Source organism: Octodon degus, unplaced genomic scaffold, assembly GCF_000260255.1.
Source record: "Octodon degus isolate 3935 unplaced genomic scaffold, OctDeg1.0 scaffold00166, whole genome shotgun sequence".
NCBI classification, from domain to species: domain Eukaryota; kingdom Metazoa; phylum Chordata; class Mammalia; order Rodentia; family Octodontidae; genus Octodon; species Octodon degus.
In genome coordinates this window covers 5,951,432-5,966,097 of record NW_004524742.1, presented here as the reverse complement: position 1 = coordinate 5,966,097, position 14,666 = coordinate 5,951,432, and the positions used below count along the sequence as shown (strand labels likewise).

At 42.9% G+C, this 14,666-nt stretch overlaps 2 protein-coding genes and 1 long non-coding RNA gene across 4 annotated transcripts in view; 1 reads left to right on the top strand and 2 right to left on the bottom strand.

Annotated features, from left to right (window-relative positions):
- Positions 1-6,607: 6,607 nt before the first annotated feature.
- The window catches only part of LOC111813141, a 14,174-nt gene continuing 6,115 nt past the window's right edge, over positions 6,608-14,666 (bottom strand). Inside the window, exons 2-3 of the long non-coding RNA XR_002818469.1 lie at positions 10,771-10,774; positions 6,608-6,671 (exon numbers count right to left, since the gene is read on the bottom strand). This is a non-coding gene — a long non-coding RNA (uncharacterized LOC111813141). The remainder of the gene's footprint in view (positions 6,672-10,770; positions 10,775-14,666) is intronic.
- On the bottom strand, positions 9,142-10,528 carry Ovca2 (OVCA2, serine hydrolase domain containing). The gene is made up of 2 exons (XM_004643129.2): positions 9,770-10,528; positions 9,142-9,613 (listed from the first exon to the last, which is right to left on the bottom strand). Exon 1 carries the CDS (start codon positions 10,510-10,512, stop codon positions 9,832-9,834), a length of 681 nt encoding a protein of 226 aa, XP_004643186.1. The 5' UTR covers positions 10,513-10,528; the 3' UTR covers positions 9,142-9,613; positions 9,770-9,831.
- Katnbl1 (katanin regulatory subunit B1 like 1) overlaps positions 10,934-14,666 on the top strand; it is a 54,343-nt gene continuing 50,610 nt past the window's right edge. Inside the window, exon 1 of one of the 2 annotated variants that reach the window (XM_004643128.1) lies at positions 10,934-11,076. The gene's annotated coding sequence lies outside the window, so the exon portion shown is untranslated. The remainder of the gene's footprint in view (positions 11,077-14,666) is intronic. The other variant, XM_023703223.1, reaches the window with a different exon arrangement.

Below are 14,666 nucleotides of genomic sequence, written 5' to 3'. Positions count from 1 at the left end.
GTTTTCTCTCCATGTGACTCTCCTTAGGCACTCTCTACATCATCGATCACTTTCCTCTGTGGCTCCATAATTTCCTTGTTCAGTAAATTTGGGACACAACTGAGTTACAGAATGTTACAGTACAGGTTCTCCTATGTCCTGAGTCCTAACTGACCTTGAAAGGCTAGGGTCAAAATGTTGGATGTCCTTGCAACTCTTCTTTTTCTCTATTTTTTGGTCTACAACCTTAAGTTGTTAACCCTCCAAAAGAAAAACTTAATATTATTACCCTACAACATAGGCAGTTGAGCTTAAGCTCACTGTCTGTCTGAAAGAATTTTCATTTAAAATGCCCACTAGAAAAAATTCTATCATTCATTCTTATGGTTCAGGTCTGGATGCCCCCCCCCCCAAAGCTTCATGTAATCATAGGTGGGGCTTTTTCAGAGGTGGTTGAGTCTGGAGTGAGTGATCTGGGGATTGGAGGGGTGATTACTAAATCAGTACATTGATGGGTTTGGCATTGCCCTCGTCCTGGTATCCTGGATACAAACTAGGACAGAAAAAGGCTTGTCTTCTGCCATGCTTGCCTTTGCTGTCTCCTGCTTGCCATGGACTTGTTCTCTGCAATACCCCTCCGCCATGCCACCTGCCTTGGAGTCAGCTGATTATGGACTGAAACCTCCACAAACTAAGCTGTATAAACCTTTCCTCCCTTAACTTGTGGGTGTTGGGTGTTTTTTTTTTCTGTAATGAGAAAAAAAACTAAGACATTCACATTCTACCATCTTTATAAATGTTTTAAATTATCAGTTCAAAAGTGATACTAAGTTATTTTTTAATTTGTATTTTTTTTTACTCCAATTTGTGGGAGACCAAGGAAGGCCTAACTATCTTCTTCTGTGAACACCAGGGAGAAAGGCAGCGAGAGTGTATGCTCAAGTGCTACAGGGATAAGTGAAAGCAGCTGAGATCCTATCGTTTACTTGGATATGCAGGTGGATGGTGGGAGACAGATGGATCCTATTTTACTGATAGGTTGTGTTTGCATGAGTGAATAAAGCTGAGGTGATCATTTGGCTCTTTGCTGAAGAGAGATAAGAGTCCCCCTTTGGGGCTCTTTGTTGAAGCGAGATAAGAGTCCTCCCCCAAAGAATTTTAACTTAATTTTCTGTCTTTGTGTTTCATCTTTGTCGCCCCTTGGTCAGGTACAAGCTTTTAGGTTGGCCCCCTACACCAAGTTATTTGATACAGGTGGAGTTTGATTGCAGATGCTGAAGATTTCCATTCTGCCTTGTTTTCTCTTCTTTCTGCTTTTCTGCCTTTACTACAGTGCCTCTGATGAACCTTTGAGATTCATCCCAAGCTTCCCTAAGGCCCTAGGGGGCAGTCCTTTCTGTCCCATTATATTTTGCATGATAAATACCACTTAACCAGTTTGCCCTGTTCATTGACCTAAGGACTTATTTCTACCCTCTATACCATACCTCAAGTAAGCCCCCCAACTCCATACTGACGATTGAATCCAGAGCCTTCACACAGAGCTACATCCTCAACCTATTTTTTACTTTTTGAGATAGGCCCTGAGTTGGTCAGGCTGGGCTGCAATCCGTGTTCTTCCTACTTGAGCCTCCCAAGAGTCCTGGAATTCCAGGCATATGCCACTATACCCTAAATTCTCTGAAGGCAGAAACTCTATGTTAATTGTCTTTGATTTCACAACCTCTTGCCTCAAGAGGTTGAGTACTTTCTCAAACACAGGAAGTACTGTAGTCCTCCCTTATCTGTAGGGAATACACTGCAAGACTACCAATGGATGCCTAGAATGTAGATAGTGCTGAAACCTGTATACTAGGATTTTTCCTATAAATATATAACTAGGATAAAGTTTAATTTATGAATTAAGAAGATTAAGAGATCAACAACACCAATAATAAAATAGGACAATTGTAACACTATATTATAATTAAAGATGTGAATGTATCTTTCAAAATATTGTTCTCTCTCTCTCTCTCTCTCTCTCTCTCTCTCTCTCTCTCTCTGCAGTGTTGGATCCTGGACTGCAACACTGAGCTACATCCCCAGCTCTTTTAATTTTTTGAAACAACATCTTGCTTCCTTTGCCAGGTGGAACTCAGACATGTGATCCTCCTGCCTCAGCCTCCCAGAGTTCTGGGGTTACAGGTTGTGCCATCACACCCATTACTTCACTCAAATTTTTATGACAATATAAAATGACAATGCCTAGTTGATAAGATTATGGGAAGTGAGTAGTTGTCACACATATTTGTAGTTTGAAGCATGACAGCAAAACTAGCACAAATTTCTTCCTTCACAATTTCACAGGTAGATTTGTCCTCACTGAAGATCTTAGCAAGTTCCATGTGTAATTTTTTTTAAAAAAATCTTTCTTATTGAGAGCTTTGGCTTTGAGCTTTTCACTTGAAGCACTTTAGAACTTCTCTTTGGCATATCGATTTACTGAAATCATTTTTCTTGCACTGCAGAACTTTCATTAAGTAAAATAAGGCTTCTTTGAATATAAACACTACAGCCCTCAGACAGTTCACTCGATCATGTCCAGGGCTTCTGAGTGGGTATGCTGCAGAAGGGATGATTCTTGTTTGGGGTAGGATAGCACAGAAGAGCATGAGATTTTAACATGCTATTCAAAATAGCATACAAGGGCCTCCAGACAGCTCAGCAGATTAAAGCGCCTGCTTTGGCAGATGCAGTAGGTGGCCAGAGGTTTGATCCCCTGTATGCTGTGCCGGCCTCACCCCCAGCACATGAATGAGACTGGGCATAGTGGCACACGCCTGTAATCCTAGGACTTGGGAAGCTGAAAACAGGATCACTATTAGTCTAATCTGTGTAGTGAGACCCTGTAAACCCTGTACTAAAAACAAAAAAACAAAAAACATACAATTTAAAAATGTGATATTTTTAAAGTATGGATGAAACTAGGATAACTAAAGAAATGTTGGTAATGGAACTTAAAAAAAGCAAAATGGGCTCTACTGTATTGAATAAATGATTACTAAGTGTGATTAAGTAAATTGAAAATAAATATAAAACCAAAATATGAATATACTATAATTACACATGTAAAATAAAACATTAAAATTAGTAAAAAATTAATATTTTATTGAGGTAATGATTTTCATGCAAATTGGTCCAGTGCTCAAAATACTGTAGGTATGAGTTAATAACATTGAAATGAGCACTTTTGAAAATTTAAGTTCACAACTAACAGTTTTTGAGGGCCTCTGTGTGCCTCTGCCTGGACTAAACGTGAATTAGAAAATGATAGGAATATTGACCCTAAAATAAATACCCAATTTCTCTTTCATTGTGCCTTTGAGCAAGTATGATTTTATAAAGTTTTTGCAAATATGATTTTAAATAAAGGAAGTATGAAAAGACAAGCTACAATTCTATAGCATAGATGAGTTACCTTGTTTTATTTTATAGTTTTTTATACTTTGTACCCCCTGGTACAGTTTTTGTTTGGTTTTGTACCTCTTTCTAGGAGTCAAAGGTTTTTCATGCCTTGCATTGGGATTGAAATTTGAACAAAAACATTTTTGTTCAGACAGCTGGATTAGTAAGAATGAGCCCTTTTAGAGAGTAAAAGCCTTTTCCAGAAATGAGTTTTTGGTCTACATCATGGGGCAATGTCTGCATAAGAAGTCTCTTGGGCTGTCTTTCCTGGTCCAGTCAGTTTCCCCAGAACACCCTAACAGCTCCTAAGTGTCTTGGCAGCTTCAATAAAATGATAACTCCATTTTATTTGGTAACTCCTTGTTATTTCAATTTTACTATCATTATTGCCTTTTGAAAAAGCCCACTTTAAACTACTTTATGACAAAATTTATTCTGTGTTAGTACTGGGGTCTTACAAGGAAGAGCTTTTTCCTCCATTTTATCTGTTGATTTTCAAACTGCTTTAATGAAGAAAAGAAAAAGGGAAAAAATTGTGTAAGATCCTACCTTACCAGTTGCTGTTGAGTTACCACATTACTCTATAGTTGGTTTTTTTTTTTTCCTAAATTCTAGTTCATCATTCTTCTATGCCACAAAATACTTCTTCAGCAATGATGTAAACTAGTAGTATGGCGCTGGGAGAAGACAGTGGTTTAGTGATACCATTCTTCTCCAGCAATTACCATTTCTTGGTTTCAGGAGGAGCTGTTGTGCAACTCACATTTTAACAAGTCTCCTTTATAGTACCCCTCCCTGCAGCACTTGCTTAGGAAGCTGGGAGCATTGCCATTCCCACAGATCCCATTAAAGGATGAAAAAGAACTGCAGGCATGAGTCATAATGATGCAGTACAGATGGCCTCACAGGTCTCCAAGTCTGGTTACTCTGGATTCATCCATTCACTTGGGTGACTAATTTCAGCTATCTTACATGTGAGCCAATCTATTTCTATCTGAATGATCAATCTAGGTATTTTGGGTATTTTTTCCCCTATGTTTGAATTTTTTAAGACTTCAAGTTGGTTCTGATATAAAGTATTGTGTTTTAATCTCAAACTTTTGAAGAAGGATTGTTATAAACTGAATTTCTGTATTCCCCCAGGACTCACATGTTGAGACCCTACTCTCCCATGCGATGGAATTTAGTGATGGGCCTCAGGAAGTAATTATGCTGGGATGAAGTCATGCAGGTGGGCACCCACAGTAGCCCTGGTTCTCTTACAGTGAGAGACAGTGAAGAGCGCTCTGCCTTTCCCTACCTCCCCATGACCCACCATGTGAAGACACAGCAAGAAAGCAGTCCTCTGAAAGTCCAGGAGACAGCCCGACACAGGGAACCAAGCTACCAACCCCTTGATCCGGGACTCTGTGCCTCCAGAACTAAGGAAATACAGAAATAAATTTCTCTTATTTAAGCCACTCAGTACTTTGCTGTGACAGCCCAAGCAGACTCACTGAGGATGAAGTGGGAGGCAAAAAAAGTTGAAGAAAAGAATAGGTACTTTTTAGTATGGGAAAGACAAAGTTGTTATGTAAACACGTACATAAATGTTGGGTTGTTTAATCTGTTCATTGCATAAACAGGAACATACCAAATAGTGCCCACTGAATTGCTTTTTTCACTTAGCCTAGTTGGATGTCTTCAATGTCAGATCTCTGTTATTCTCTTTGAAGCCTAAATAGTGTGCACAACATCAGTCCACAGGTAATGGGCATTCACCTTGTATCCACTTTCATTATTATGACAGAATTGCTGTGAATTTTCCTTGGATACTTGTCACTGAGGATGAAGTGCAACTCACTGATTCTGTGGGGAAGTCATAAATTAGGATTGATTGATACAGTTTAAAATGTTGATGGGTTGGCAATAGGCCCCCTGGCATGTTCTCATTTATACTTCTATGGACTTACTACAGATTTTTGCTCACCTCCTCCCCAACTGTTGAAGTATGACAGGGACCTGCAGGTATATCAGGAATAGAGTCTTCACCACACAATCCACTTCACCCAAATAAAACTGCTACTCCTCCTGCTAAGGAGGGCGTCCTATTGTGACAGTGTTCAAAACAATCAGGAGTCTTGTAAGCCAGGGGTAAGATACACTCATTTCTACTGCTTTTGCCTTATGTGAAACTGCATCACTTCCTTCCACAGCCTGGAAGGTGGGGATTGATTTTGCCAAAATCCACTGCCTGGAATTTTCCAAAAATTCTGAGGCTGTGCAGAGGATGGAATGGATGAGGTGTCATTTAGGCCTTGTCAAGCATTACCCTGTACTGGGCCTAGCATCCGTCTGAGTCCCATGTAAAGCCTGGGAGATGGCTCAGTAGAATAAGCGCTTGCCTGGCAAGCGCAAGGGCCTGAGTTCAATCCCTGGTTCCACAAAAAAAAAAAAAAAAAAAAAGGGAATTCTGAGTCCCATGTAAGAATCACAAATGCTGTGGTTCCCGGAAACTCTGGTCTGAATGTTCACACCTACGGTTCCTGCTGGTAATGCTTCCTTCTTCTCCTTAGCCATTTTGTGCTTTGGTGACACCAGTCCTCCTCATGACTGACTTCACCACCACTCTCCTGATCAGTGGTGTCTGCTGTACCATTGTTGCCTCTGAACATTGCCACTTAATAATTCCAGGTCTCTACTAATAATGCCAGGTACCTATACAAAATTTCAGTTTTTGTCATATACTCTCCAAAGTGCACTTCACTCAGAGTAGATAGTCTGTGATTAAAGAGCTTATTCCGTTTTTCCTGCTTGTCTGGAGCATCAGGTCTAAAAAAAACCACATCCAATTTGTCAGACCCAGCTCTCAATGATCAATCACCATAGGGCTTTCTGTTGTATAGTGCTCAATCCTGATGAGTTCCAGTTCTCAGTGGGGATTGTGGGTCCCACTACCCTACATGATGCCCCTGAGTGAATCTTCCTTGGGGAGAGAGCAAGAAGCCAGCAGGCTCATTCAGCTGCCCATTTACTTAGGAGAACAGGAGCAGGCTTAGCTCCCTTGGAGACTACCTCGTATGAAAGCCCATGGTACACATGCTTTGTACAGAGGCACTCATTTAGGGATTTTAAGTACATGTCAGAGCTGCACCTTAAAAATATTTGTATTAGTACATGTTTTTTGGGGGTTTTTTTGTTTGTTTGTTTTTTAGGGAAGGGTCTACAAGGTGTTCAGGGTCTCACTACTAGATCAGACTCATTGTGATCTGCCTGTTTACAGCCTCCCAAGAGCTGGGATTACAGGTATGCGCCACCATGCCCCGTCTCAGTACATGTTTATAATACCTAATAAACATTCATCCTGGGCAACTGGAACATATTATGCTTTGGTCCTTTACACTCTCCAATTCTCCTTTGTGTCTCTCACCACCCACCATCCCCTTCCTATCCCCACAACATCCTTCTCCCTCTTTCATATGGTCTTTCTTTTATTTTGCTCTTGAAATTATTTATACTTTGAGTTTCTCCTACAAGAGAAGCCACATAATATTTAACCCTTCTGGCTCTGATTCATTGCATTTAGCAGTATGGTCTCAAGGTCCACCCGTTTTCCTACAAATGACGCAAATTTATCCTTTATGGCTGAGCAGTACTCCATTGTGCATTATACCACACTTTATTTATCTGAGGATGCACTTTTTTAATAAGAAAAATCAAATTTAGCTGGGCATGGTGGTGTATGCCTGTAATTCCAGCACTTGAGAGGCTGAGGCAGGAGGATTACCACAAACTACAAGGCCAGCGTGAACTCAGGGCCAGCCTGAACTACATAATGAGTTCAAGCCTGAACTACATAGCAAGACCTTATGGGGCGGGAGGGGATCAAACCTTAGCCCTTCAAGGAAAAAACCCTTATTGATAGAAAAAGTATCATTGGATTTTCATTGCTAAAGTGTAATATTTTTATATTTTTCAAAATTAGTATTACAAAGGCAGCTTGCTTTGTTTTTAAATTATGATGTTGAAGGAGTCTGGGCCTACTAGAGATGCGCCTCCGAGCCTGGTCTGGAAAACAGCTTTTCTGAGACTCTGCACTAACTGCTCCAGAAATGAGAGCTGCGGGGTTCCTTCCTGACCTGCCGGCAACCAGAAGCCGGGGTTTAGCTGAGAGTCTTCTGTGTGAACACAGGAATACTCTAGTCCTGGGACTTGGGCCCTGCCACCCATCCTCCCTTGAGCTAAGAGTCATGGCTTGCTCTTTTTATTGTCTCTCTCTGGTGAGGGCTCAGCAATGATTTTGCATAGGGGGAATCAAGAAAGACCTGTTCACGATGATGAAGAAATAATTGAAGTGACTTCGTGTGCGTGAATTTTTATTTTCCTTAAAATAACACAGCTACTTAGTGGAAGCCATACATGGGGACCGGTCTTTGCTGTAGCCCTGGAAGCCAGGGTTCCGGCCCCCTTTGCTCATGCCCCCACTGCAGCTGCTGACTCTGTGGCCCACACAGAGGCAGGTGCCTGTTCGTTCGTGCTTGCTGCAGTCTGAGAAGCTCCCAAAGGCACTGCTCTCACAAAACATCCTAAAAATATTTTCCTACTGCCCTGAGAGCTGCCTCAATTTTCACTGTTACTTAATTTTTTGGATTAATTAAGGCTTCTATTACCATAGTCACCTAATGACAGCTTGGCTCTGATTAGTTTGTCTGGCAGGCCCTCTATTTGCATTGAACTCTCTTAAGAAATGCCCTTTATAACTACCACTGTAACCTTTTGCAAAGAGTTCTGTTTCTTCAAGACATTGTAAACTACCTTCAGCTGTCTCTAGCACCTGGAAAAATATCTGCTTGTACTTGGTGGTGCGGTCCTCAAACTGTCTCCATGGTACACAGGAGCTATTGAAAATGTTGTTGAACTTAAGCAACCACTTCTTTAGCAAGCTCTGGAGAGTCTGAAAGGAGGACCTAAGCGAGGGCTACCGATGTGAAGTGTGGCAGGGAGGAAGAGTTCTGCCACAGGCCTTGCTTGATCAGCTTCTGCAAGGAGGGAGATGAAACTTGTTTCTGTTGTGGTTTGCTTAACCTAACCAGTGACTTACACTGGAGCTGGGTAGGCCCTGGCTCCAGAAAGATGATAATTGTTCTTAGTAGTTATAAGTATATCAGGAACAGAACCAATACTAATCTAATCTCAATACTCTGGTGTTCTATCCCAAAGAGACTGAGTCCAGTTCCTGAGGACAGATCCTGCATCGTACACATTTCTTATATTCTTAAAAAGTCTAGCACAGAGACTGGTATACAATTGAAACTAAACCATGACATACTGATCATGCAGGGCTTACCACGTGTCACAGACTTCACTAAGCATTTCATGTGTACTCCTTCGTTTAATACCCCCAGCAACACTAACAGGCAGATGCACTATTCCGTTTTTTTTTTTTTTTTTTTTTAAATTTTTTGAATTTTTTTTTTTTTTCTGAGATGGGGGGCGTCTAACTATGCAATTTAAGCTGGACTTGAACTCACCATGTAGACTAAATTGGCCCTGGATGTTCAGGGACCCTCCTGCTTCAGCCTCCCAAGTGCTGGGATTGTGAGTAACACACCATGCCTGGTTCTCAATTTCTTTTTTTCTTTTTTGGCAGAACCAGGCACTGAACTCAGACCCTTACGCTTACCAGGGAAGCACTTACTCCACTGAGCCATCTCCCCGGCCCCTTTTTAGGACTTTTTCTTTTGGCTCTCAATTTCTTAGGACTTCCACCAAAAATGTTGAGTGCACATATACACAAGCTTGTCCCAAGAGCTCATAACTGGAAGTACCTCCTGGCTTGGTGCTGGCCAGGTGGCTGTGAGTGGCCAGGAAACCAGCCTTCCATTATAAAATGGTTTTTATCAGTGTGTACCAGGGAAAAGATACTCAAAACACAAACTACCACTTCACGGGCACTTAGTGGTACCAGTTCTTGCCAGTCCACCCTCCCTCATCCAGGGTTCTTTGATTTTTTTCATGTTTTTGTTACCTCAGCCTCCCAGAGTGCTGGTTTTTTTTTATTTTTTGGCAGAACTGGGGATTGAACTTCCCTTGTGCTTACCAGGGAAGCACTTATTCTACTGAGCCATTTCCCTGACCCTTCAGAGTGCTGGTTTTAAAGGCATTTAACACCACACCCAGCCCTTTACATGTTTATCAGAAACCAAAATCCTTAAGGTTGCCTACTTTCTTTTTCTCCAGTGCAAAGCATGAGGTCATGTAAGTAGTTCCGAGAATGGATAGTTATCTTTAACTCATTTTGAGGCACATTTCAGCACAGCAGCAGAGGTCCCAGAAGACCTCCAAGGTGCTCAAAAGAGTGGGGAAGGTAACATCACAGAGGCTGCCCCAAGGCTGGAGGATGCAAGGGCAGAGGCTTTTGTTGATCTTTCACTCTGCAAACTGGTCTAGGAACTTGAGATAGGCCTGGCGCTGGGATGCGGCAGCTGGAATGAAGTGGCCACCAGAATGGGTTAGGGTGATGGCTCCTGGGAATCGGCTAGCCAGCTGTATACTCTCCTGAGAGGGGATGACTCGATCAGTATCCCCAAAAACATGGAGCGAAGGCAGTGACAAGGGGCTCTGCATGATAGGTTCTTTGAGTCCAAGGCCGCGGGGGCAGAAACCAGAGATGAGAATGATAAATCGAGGCAAGGGAAAGCGCACATCACCTGCCTGGCCCAGGGCACACACAAGGGCTGCCAGTGCAGCCCCCTGGCTGAAGCCAAGGAGTCCATCAAAAGGCCCCAACTTGTCCAGTGCCTGTGCCACCGTTCCCAGGGCTTGCTCCAGGCCCCTGCACACTGAGGGCTCTTCCAGGGCATTGAAGATGTCTGCCTCCTCCGAAAACCACCAGCCTCGAGGCCGCTCCTCCGTGGAGCTGGTCCCGGAATTTGGGCCGGCGCTCTCGGAGCCCACTGCATCAGGGACTGAGTGGGGACCACTAATACACACAAGCTCCGCACGCCCCCGCAAAGCCTTCCTCAAAGCTCCAGTCTTCTCACGGAACCCGCGTTCACTCTGCCGGAATCCCGCCAGGCACAAAACCCGAAGAGGCTGCCGCGCGGCCATGCTGCTGGGCAGCGGGCTTCAGAGACACACTATTCCGTTTTATAGATGAGAAAACTGAAACAGGAATTTATGTGACTTGTCCAACATCACATAGTTTCAAAATCTGTGCTTTAACATATTATGTCCAAGTAAATTTAAATAGAGTGAACCAATACATCTCTCTCCGCACATAATTTTTGCATCAGACTGTTTACCCGATACCTCGTGCTACAGTCTCTCCTACCAGACTAGATTACTCCTGCTAGGTACACACCGTACTCTCCTGTCTCAGCCAAGTTACCTGCGGTACCACAGTTAATTGCGGTGTGCACCTTTGGCCACCAGAGGGCTCCGTGACCACACGCTCTCCCGCTCCCGCGTGACACCAGCCGGGGGAGGCGGGGCCTGCGTAGGGCGGAGCCCGCGGGTCGCCGAGGGAAGCTATCCCGGCGGGCCGCGCGCGCCGCTGCGTTTGAATGGCCGAGCGTGGGGCCCGGCCCGGGAGCCGAGGGACGCTCTAGGCTGCGGGGCGCCGTTCGTCAGCGCCCTGGCTGGGCTGAGGCGGCGCGGTACGATGAGGCGCCGGTGAGTGACGGCGAGGCGGTACGAGCCCGCGGCTTCTGAGGGCCTGGCTTCCGCAGCTGGGCCTGCGCTGCCCTGGGCCCCCTGCAGGCCCCGCGCCCTGCCTGGCCAGCTGCAGGCTTCGGGTCGCGGGCAGGGAGGCGGGCGGGAACCGGGCCTGGCGGCCGAGGGTCTGTGCGGGCGGCGCGGGGCGGGACCGAGCCGGCTGTCACCTCTGCGCGCCGGGTGGGGCCCGCGTCTCCTCCCCGGACGAGCGCGGAGGCAGCTGGCCGGGACAGGTTTCCCAAGGCCGCGGCCGGTCCCAGCCTCTGCCTATTTCGCGGCGGGTCCCGGGCTCCCTGACATGAGCTTTTGTTTCTCCGGACAAAAACTTGGCATAACTGCATAAGAATTGTTGACTGCAACTTAAAACCCTTCATTGTGTTTTCTGAAGCGCTGTTCTGTAATAATACCTGGGCTTTTACTATGCTCTTAAGTGAGATATGTGGAGATCAGAGTTGAATTTCCTTTTGGCTTATAAAAGTACCTTGAAAACGGAGGTGTCTGTCGTGTCCTTGACAGATTTGAAGAAGTAAATGGAATATAAATTAGTTCTGTGTTAATGATCAGTTTAACATTTGCGAAAATAGTTTAAATTTGTGTCAAATAATCGTCCTTTTTTTTTTTTTTTTGAAAAACAGAGTTTATTAGTGAAGCCGGCCATCAGACCCTTCCCGGGTTACAGATCCTAAATGTCTGGCCAATCGTTCTATTTTTTAAAACCAGTATCAGACTTGAATCAGAACTTTATACATTGAGGCTTTTACTTGACTATCTACAGATACTGTAATAATGAGTAATATTTTTATTTAATAAGTTTTAAAAACAAATTTATAGCAAATTCTGCAAGTTTGTATTGCCAATGGTAGGACTGTTCAATCTGAATAGATATGATATTGAGATTATTATACCTAACTTTATTTTGTTTTCTACCTGTGCAGTGTTGTTTTAAGAGCTTTCCTTTCCGACAGATAGTGTTGCTATTGCCATTTTGGCCATGAGGAAACTGAAGCATAGGGAAATCAAGTAACTTGTACAGAGTTACTCTGCTTTCAAAGTGCTTTCATTTCATCTTTGGAGATTTGTGTATGATTTTGTGTTCATATAAATTCATACACCCTTCAATTGAGTTCTTTGCCCATGTTGACTGTACTTAAAAAAAAGTTGAATATTTAAGATAAATGGAGTTCATAGAGTTTGTGTGTGATGTTTGTAATTTTAATTCTGTTGTATCATTTCCTGACATTGTAGAAAACAGTAACCTATATATTTAAAATATATAAACAGTAACCTGTGTATTTAAAATATACAAAGTATAATTATACCTTAATGTTTTCTTTTTTAAAAAACTGGAATATAGGGCTCAGCAGACTAAAGCGCCTGTTTAGGCAGGTGCAGGGACCAGAATTCAATCCCGGTGTTCTGTGCAGCCCGTTCCCAGGAAGCACTGAGACTGGGGCATGCCTGTAATCCCAGTTTGGGAGGCTGCAAACAGGAGGGTCACTATGAGTCTGATCTGTGTAGTGAGACTCTGTACTAAAAAACATTAAAAATTAAAAAAAAAAAAAAACCTTACTGGAATGAATATATTTAGTTATAGTTACAGATAGGAAATGTAGTTCATAAGCAAAATCATAAGCAAACCAAGGGGCCAGGGAGATAACTCAGTAGAATAAGTGTTTGCACAAGGCCCTAAATTCAGTCTCCATTACTGCAAAAACAGAAGCAAACCAGTTTATGCTTATGACAGAACTCTTGAATTTTGTTTGTTAGGATGCCTTTGTGGGTTTTCTTGTTGTTTTGTTTATTTTTGAGACAGGGTCTCCATGCAGCTCATGTTGGTCTTGAGATCACTTTGTAGCCCAGGCTGGTCTTGAACGCACAATGATCCTTTTGCCTCAGCCTCCCAAGTGCTGGGATTACAGGCTAGTTATGAAGTTTTTGATTGCCTCTGTGCTCAGCACAATGGTAGTAAGATCCAATTGGTTATACAAAAGAAATGTACCAGGCAACAAATCTTAGGTTTAGTTCAGGATATGAGATTAATAACCAAAAATGTGTATGATGTTCTTTATTTATTTATTTTTTTTTTAGTGTGTGTGTGTGTGTGTGTGTGTGTGGCCAGCTCAGCCCACCAGGGGGCAGGGCTGGCTGGCATGTGGTGCTGGGGGATTGACCCCTGGTCCCTGTGCTTTGCCAAGCTTGTTCCAAGTAGGTGCTTTAGACCACTGAGCCATCTCACCAGCCCCATGATGTTCTTTATTAATAAGGTTAATATATGCTGAGATAAGCAAAGTTTCTGCAAAGAGCCAACAATTGAAAGATTTGTGAAGGGCATTGAATAAGTAGACTGAGAATTTTAGTAAGGAAACTGCTAAATGACTTGGAATTAATGAAAATACTTTTCCTTGGAAACAGCAAATCTGACCTATTTTGCCAGGCAAGCTCTTACTCTACTGCACCATCTCCCCGGCCCAATCTGACCTATTTTGAAAGCCCCTGTTGAGTAAGACCATATGAGGCAAGGTTGAGGAGAGTTTGGTAAGATACATGTGTTAGATCTGACTAGAAAGCAAGTTATGATTTTGGCGGTTTTAAAACTTAAAGGCAGTGATTCTCCACTGGGAGCATTTTTCCCCTCCAGCAAACATTTGGCAGTGTCTCCCTTGGGAGGACAGGGATGTTTCTGGCAATATGCCAGGGAAGACTGACACCACTGAAAAATATGTTGGGATGCTTATGACAGTTTTTATTTTATGGATGTAAACTGTAGTTCACAAACACCTGAAATTTTAATGAAGACTACTACATTTGTCAACTTACATTTTTCCTAAAGCTCAATTAATCTTTTAAGGTTTTTTTGGTTTTACTTTTTTTTCTCTAAACTCCCTTTCCTGGAAAGTTTTTTAAAATTTCCTATTAAAATAGTAAGGTTGGTTGGGTGTCATGGTGCACACTTGTAATCTCAGCACTCAGGATGCTGCGGCAGGAGGGTAGCTGCAAGTTCAAGACCAGCCTGGCTACAAAGTGAGCACAAGGCCAGCCTGACCTGAATAGCAAAACCCTGTCTCAAAGAGACAAAAAAAAAAAAATAATAATAATAATAATAATAATATTTAGGTTTGTTGGGAGAATGGAAAGGCTAGTTTTGATTTTTTTTTTTAAGAAAATATAACCATTGCTTACTTTTACGAATGAGGTGACTATAACTTAGTCTTTTTTCAGGAGATTAGGAATTATCCCCTGAAATTATCCCCTTTAGAAAATGCTTGACTAGTAACAGAATATGTGATAATATATGCTCAGCAACGTTTTATCAATATTGGACTTGAAGGGTTAGAGAGATAGTAGTCTAAGCACCAGCCTGGCAAGCACAAAGACCTGGGTTCAGTCCCCAGTACTGCATGCTGTGCCAGCCCCTGAACCAATGGTGCACTGTGCAGGCCACCAAAACTGGGCGTGGTGGTGGCATGCTTGTGATCCCAGTGCTGGGGAGGCTGAAACAGGAGGATCACTAGGTGTCTAAACTGCATAGTGAGATCCTGTACCAAATA

Bases quoted from the DNA above. Each gene is read 5' to 3' on its own strand.
- Ovca2 (XM_004643129.2), bottom strand. From the start codon at position 10,512: ATGGCCGCGCGGCAGCCTCTTCGGGTTTTGTGCCTGGCGGGATTCCGG.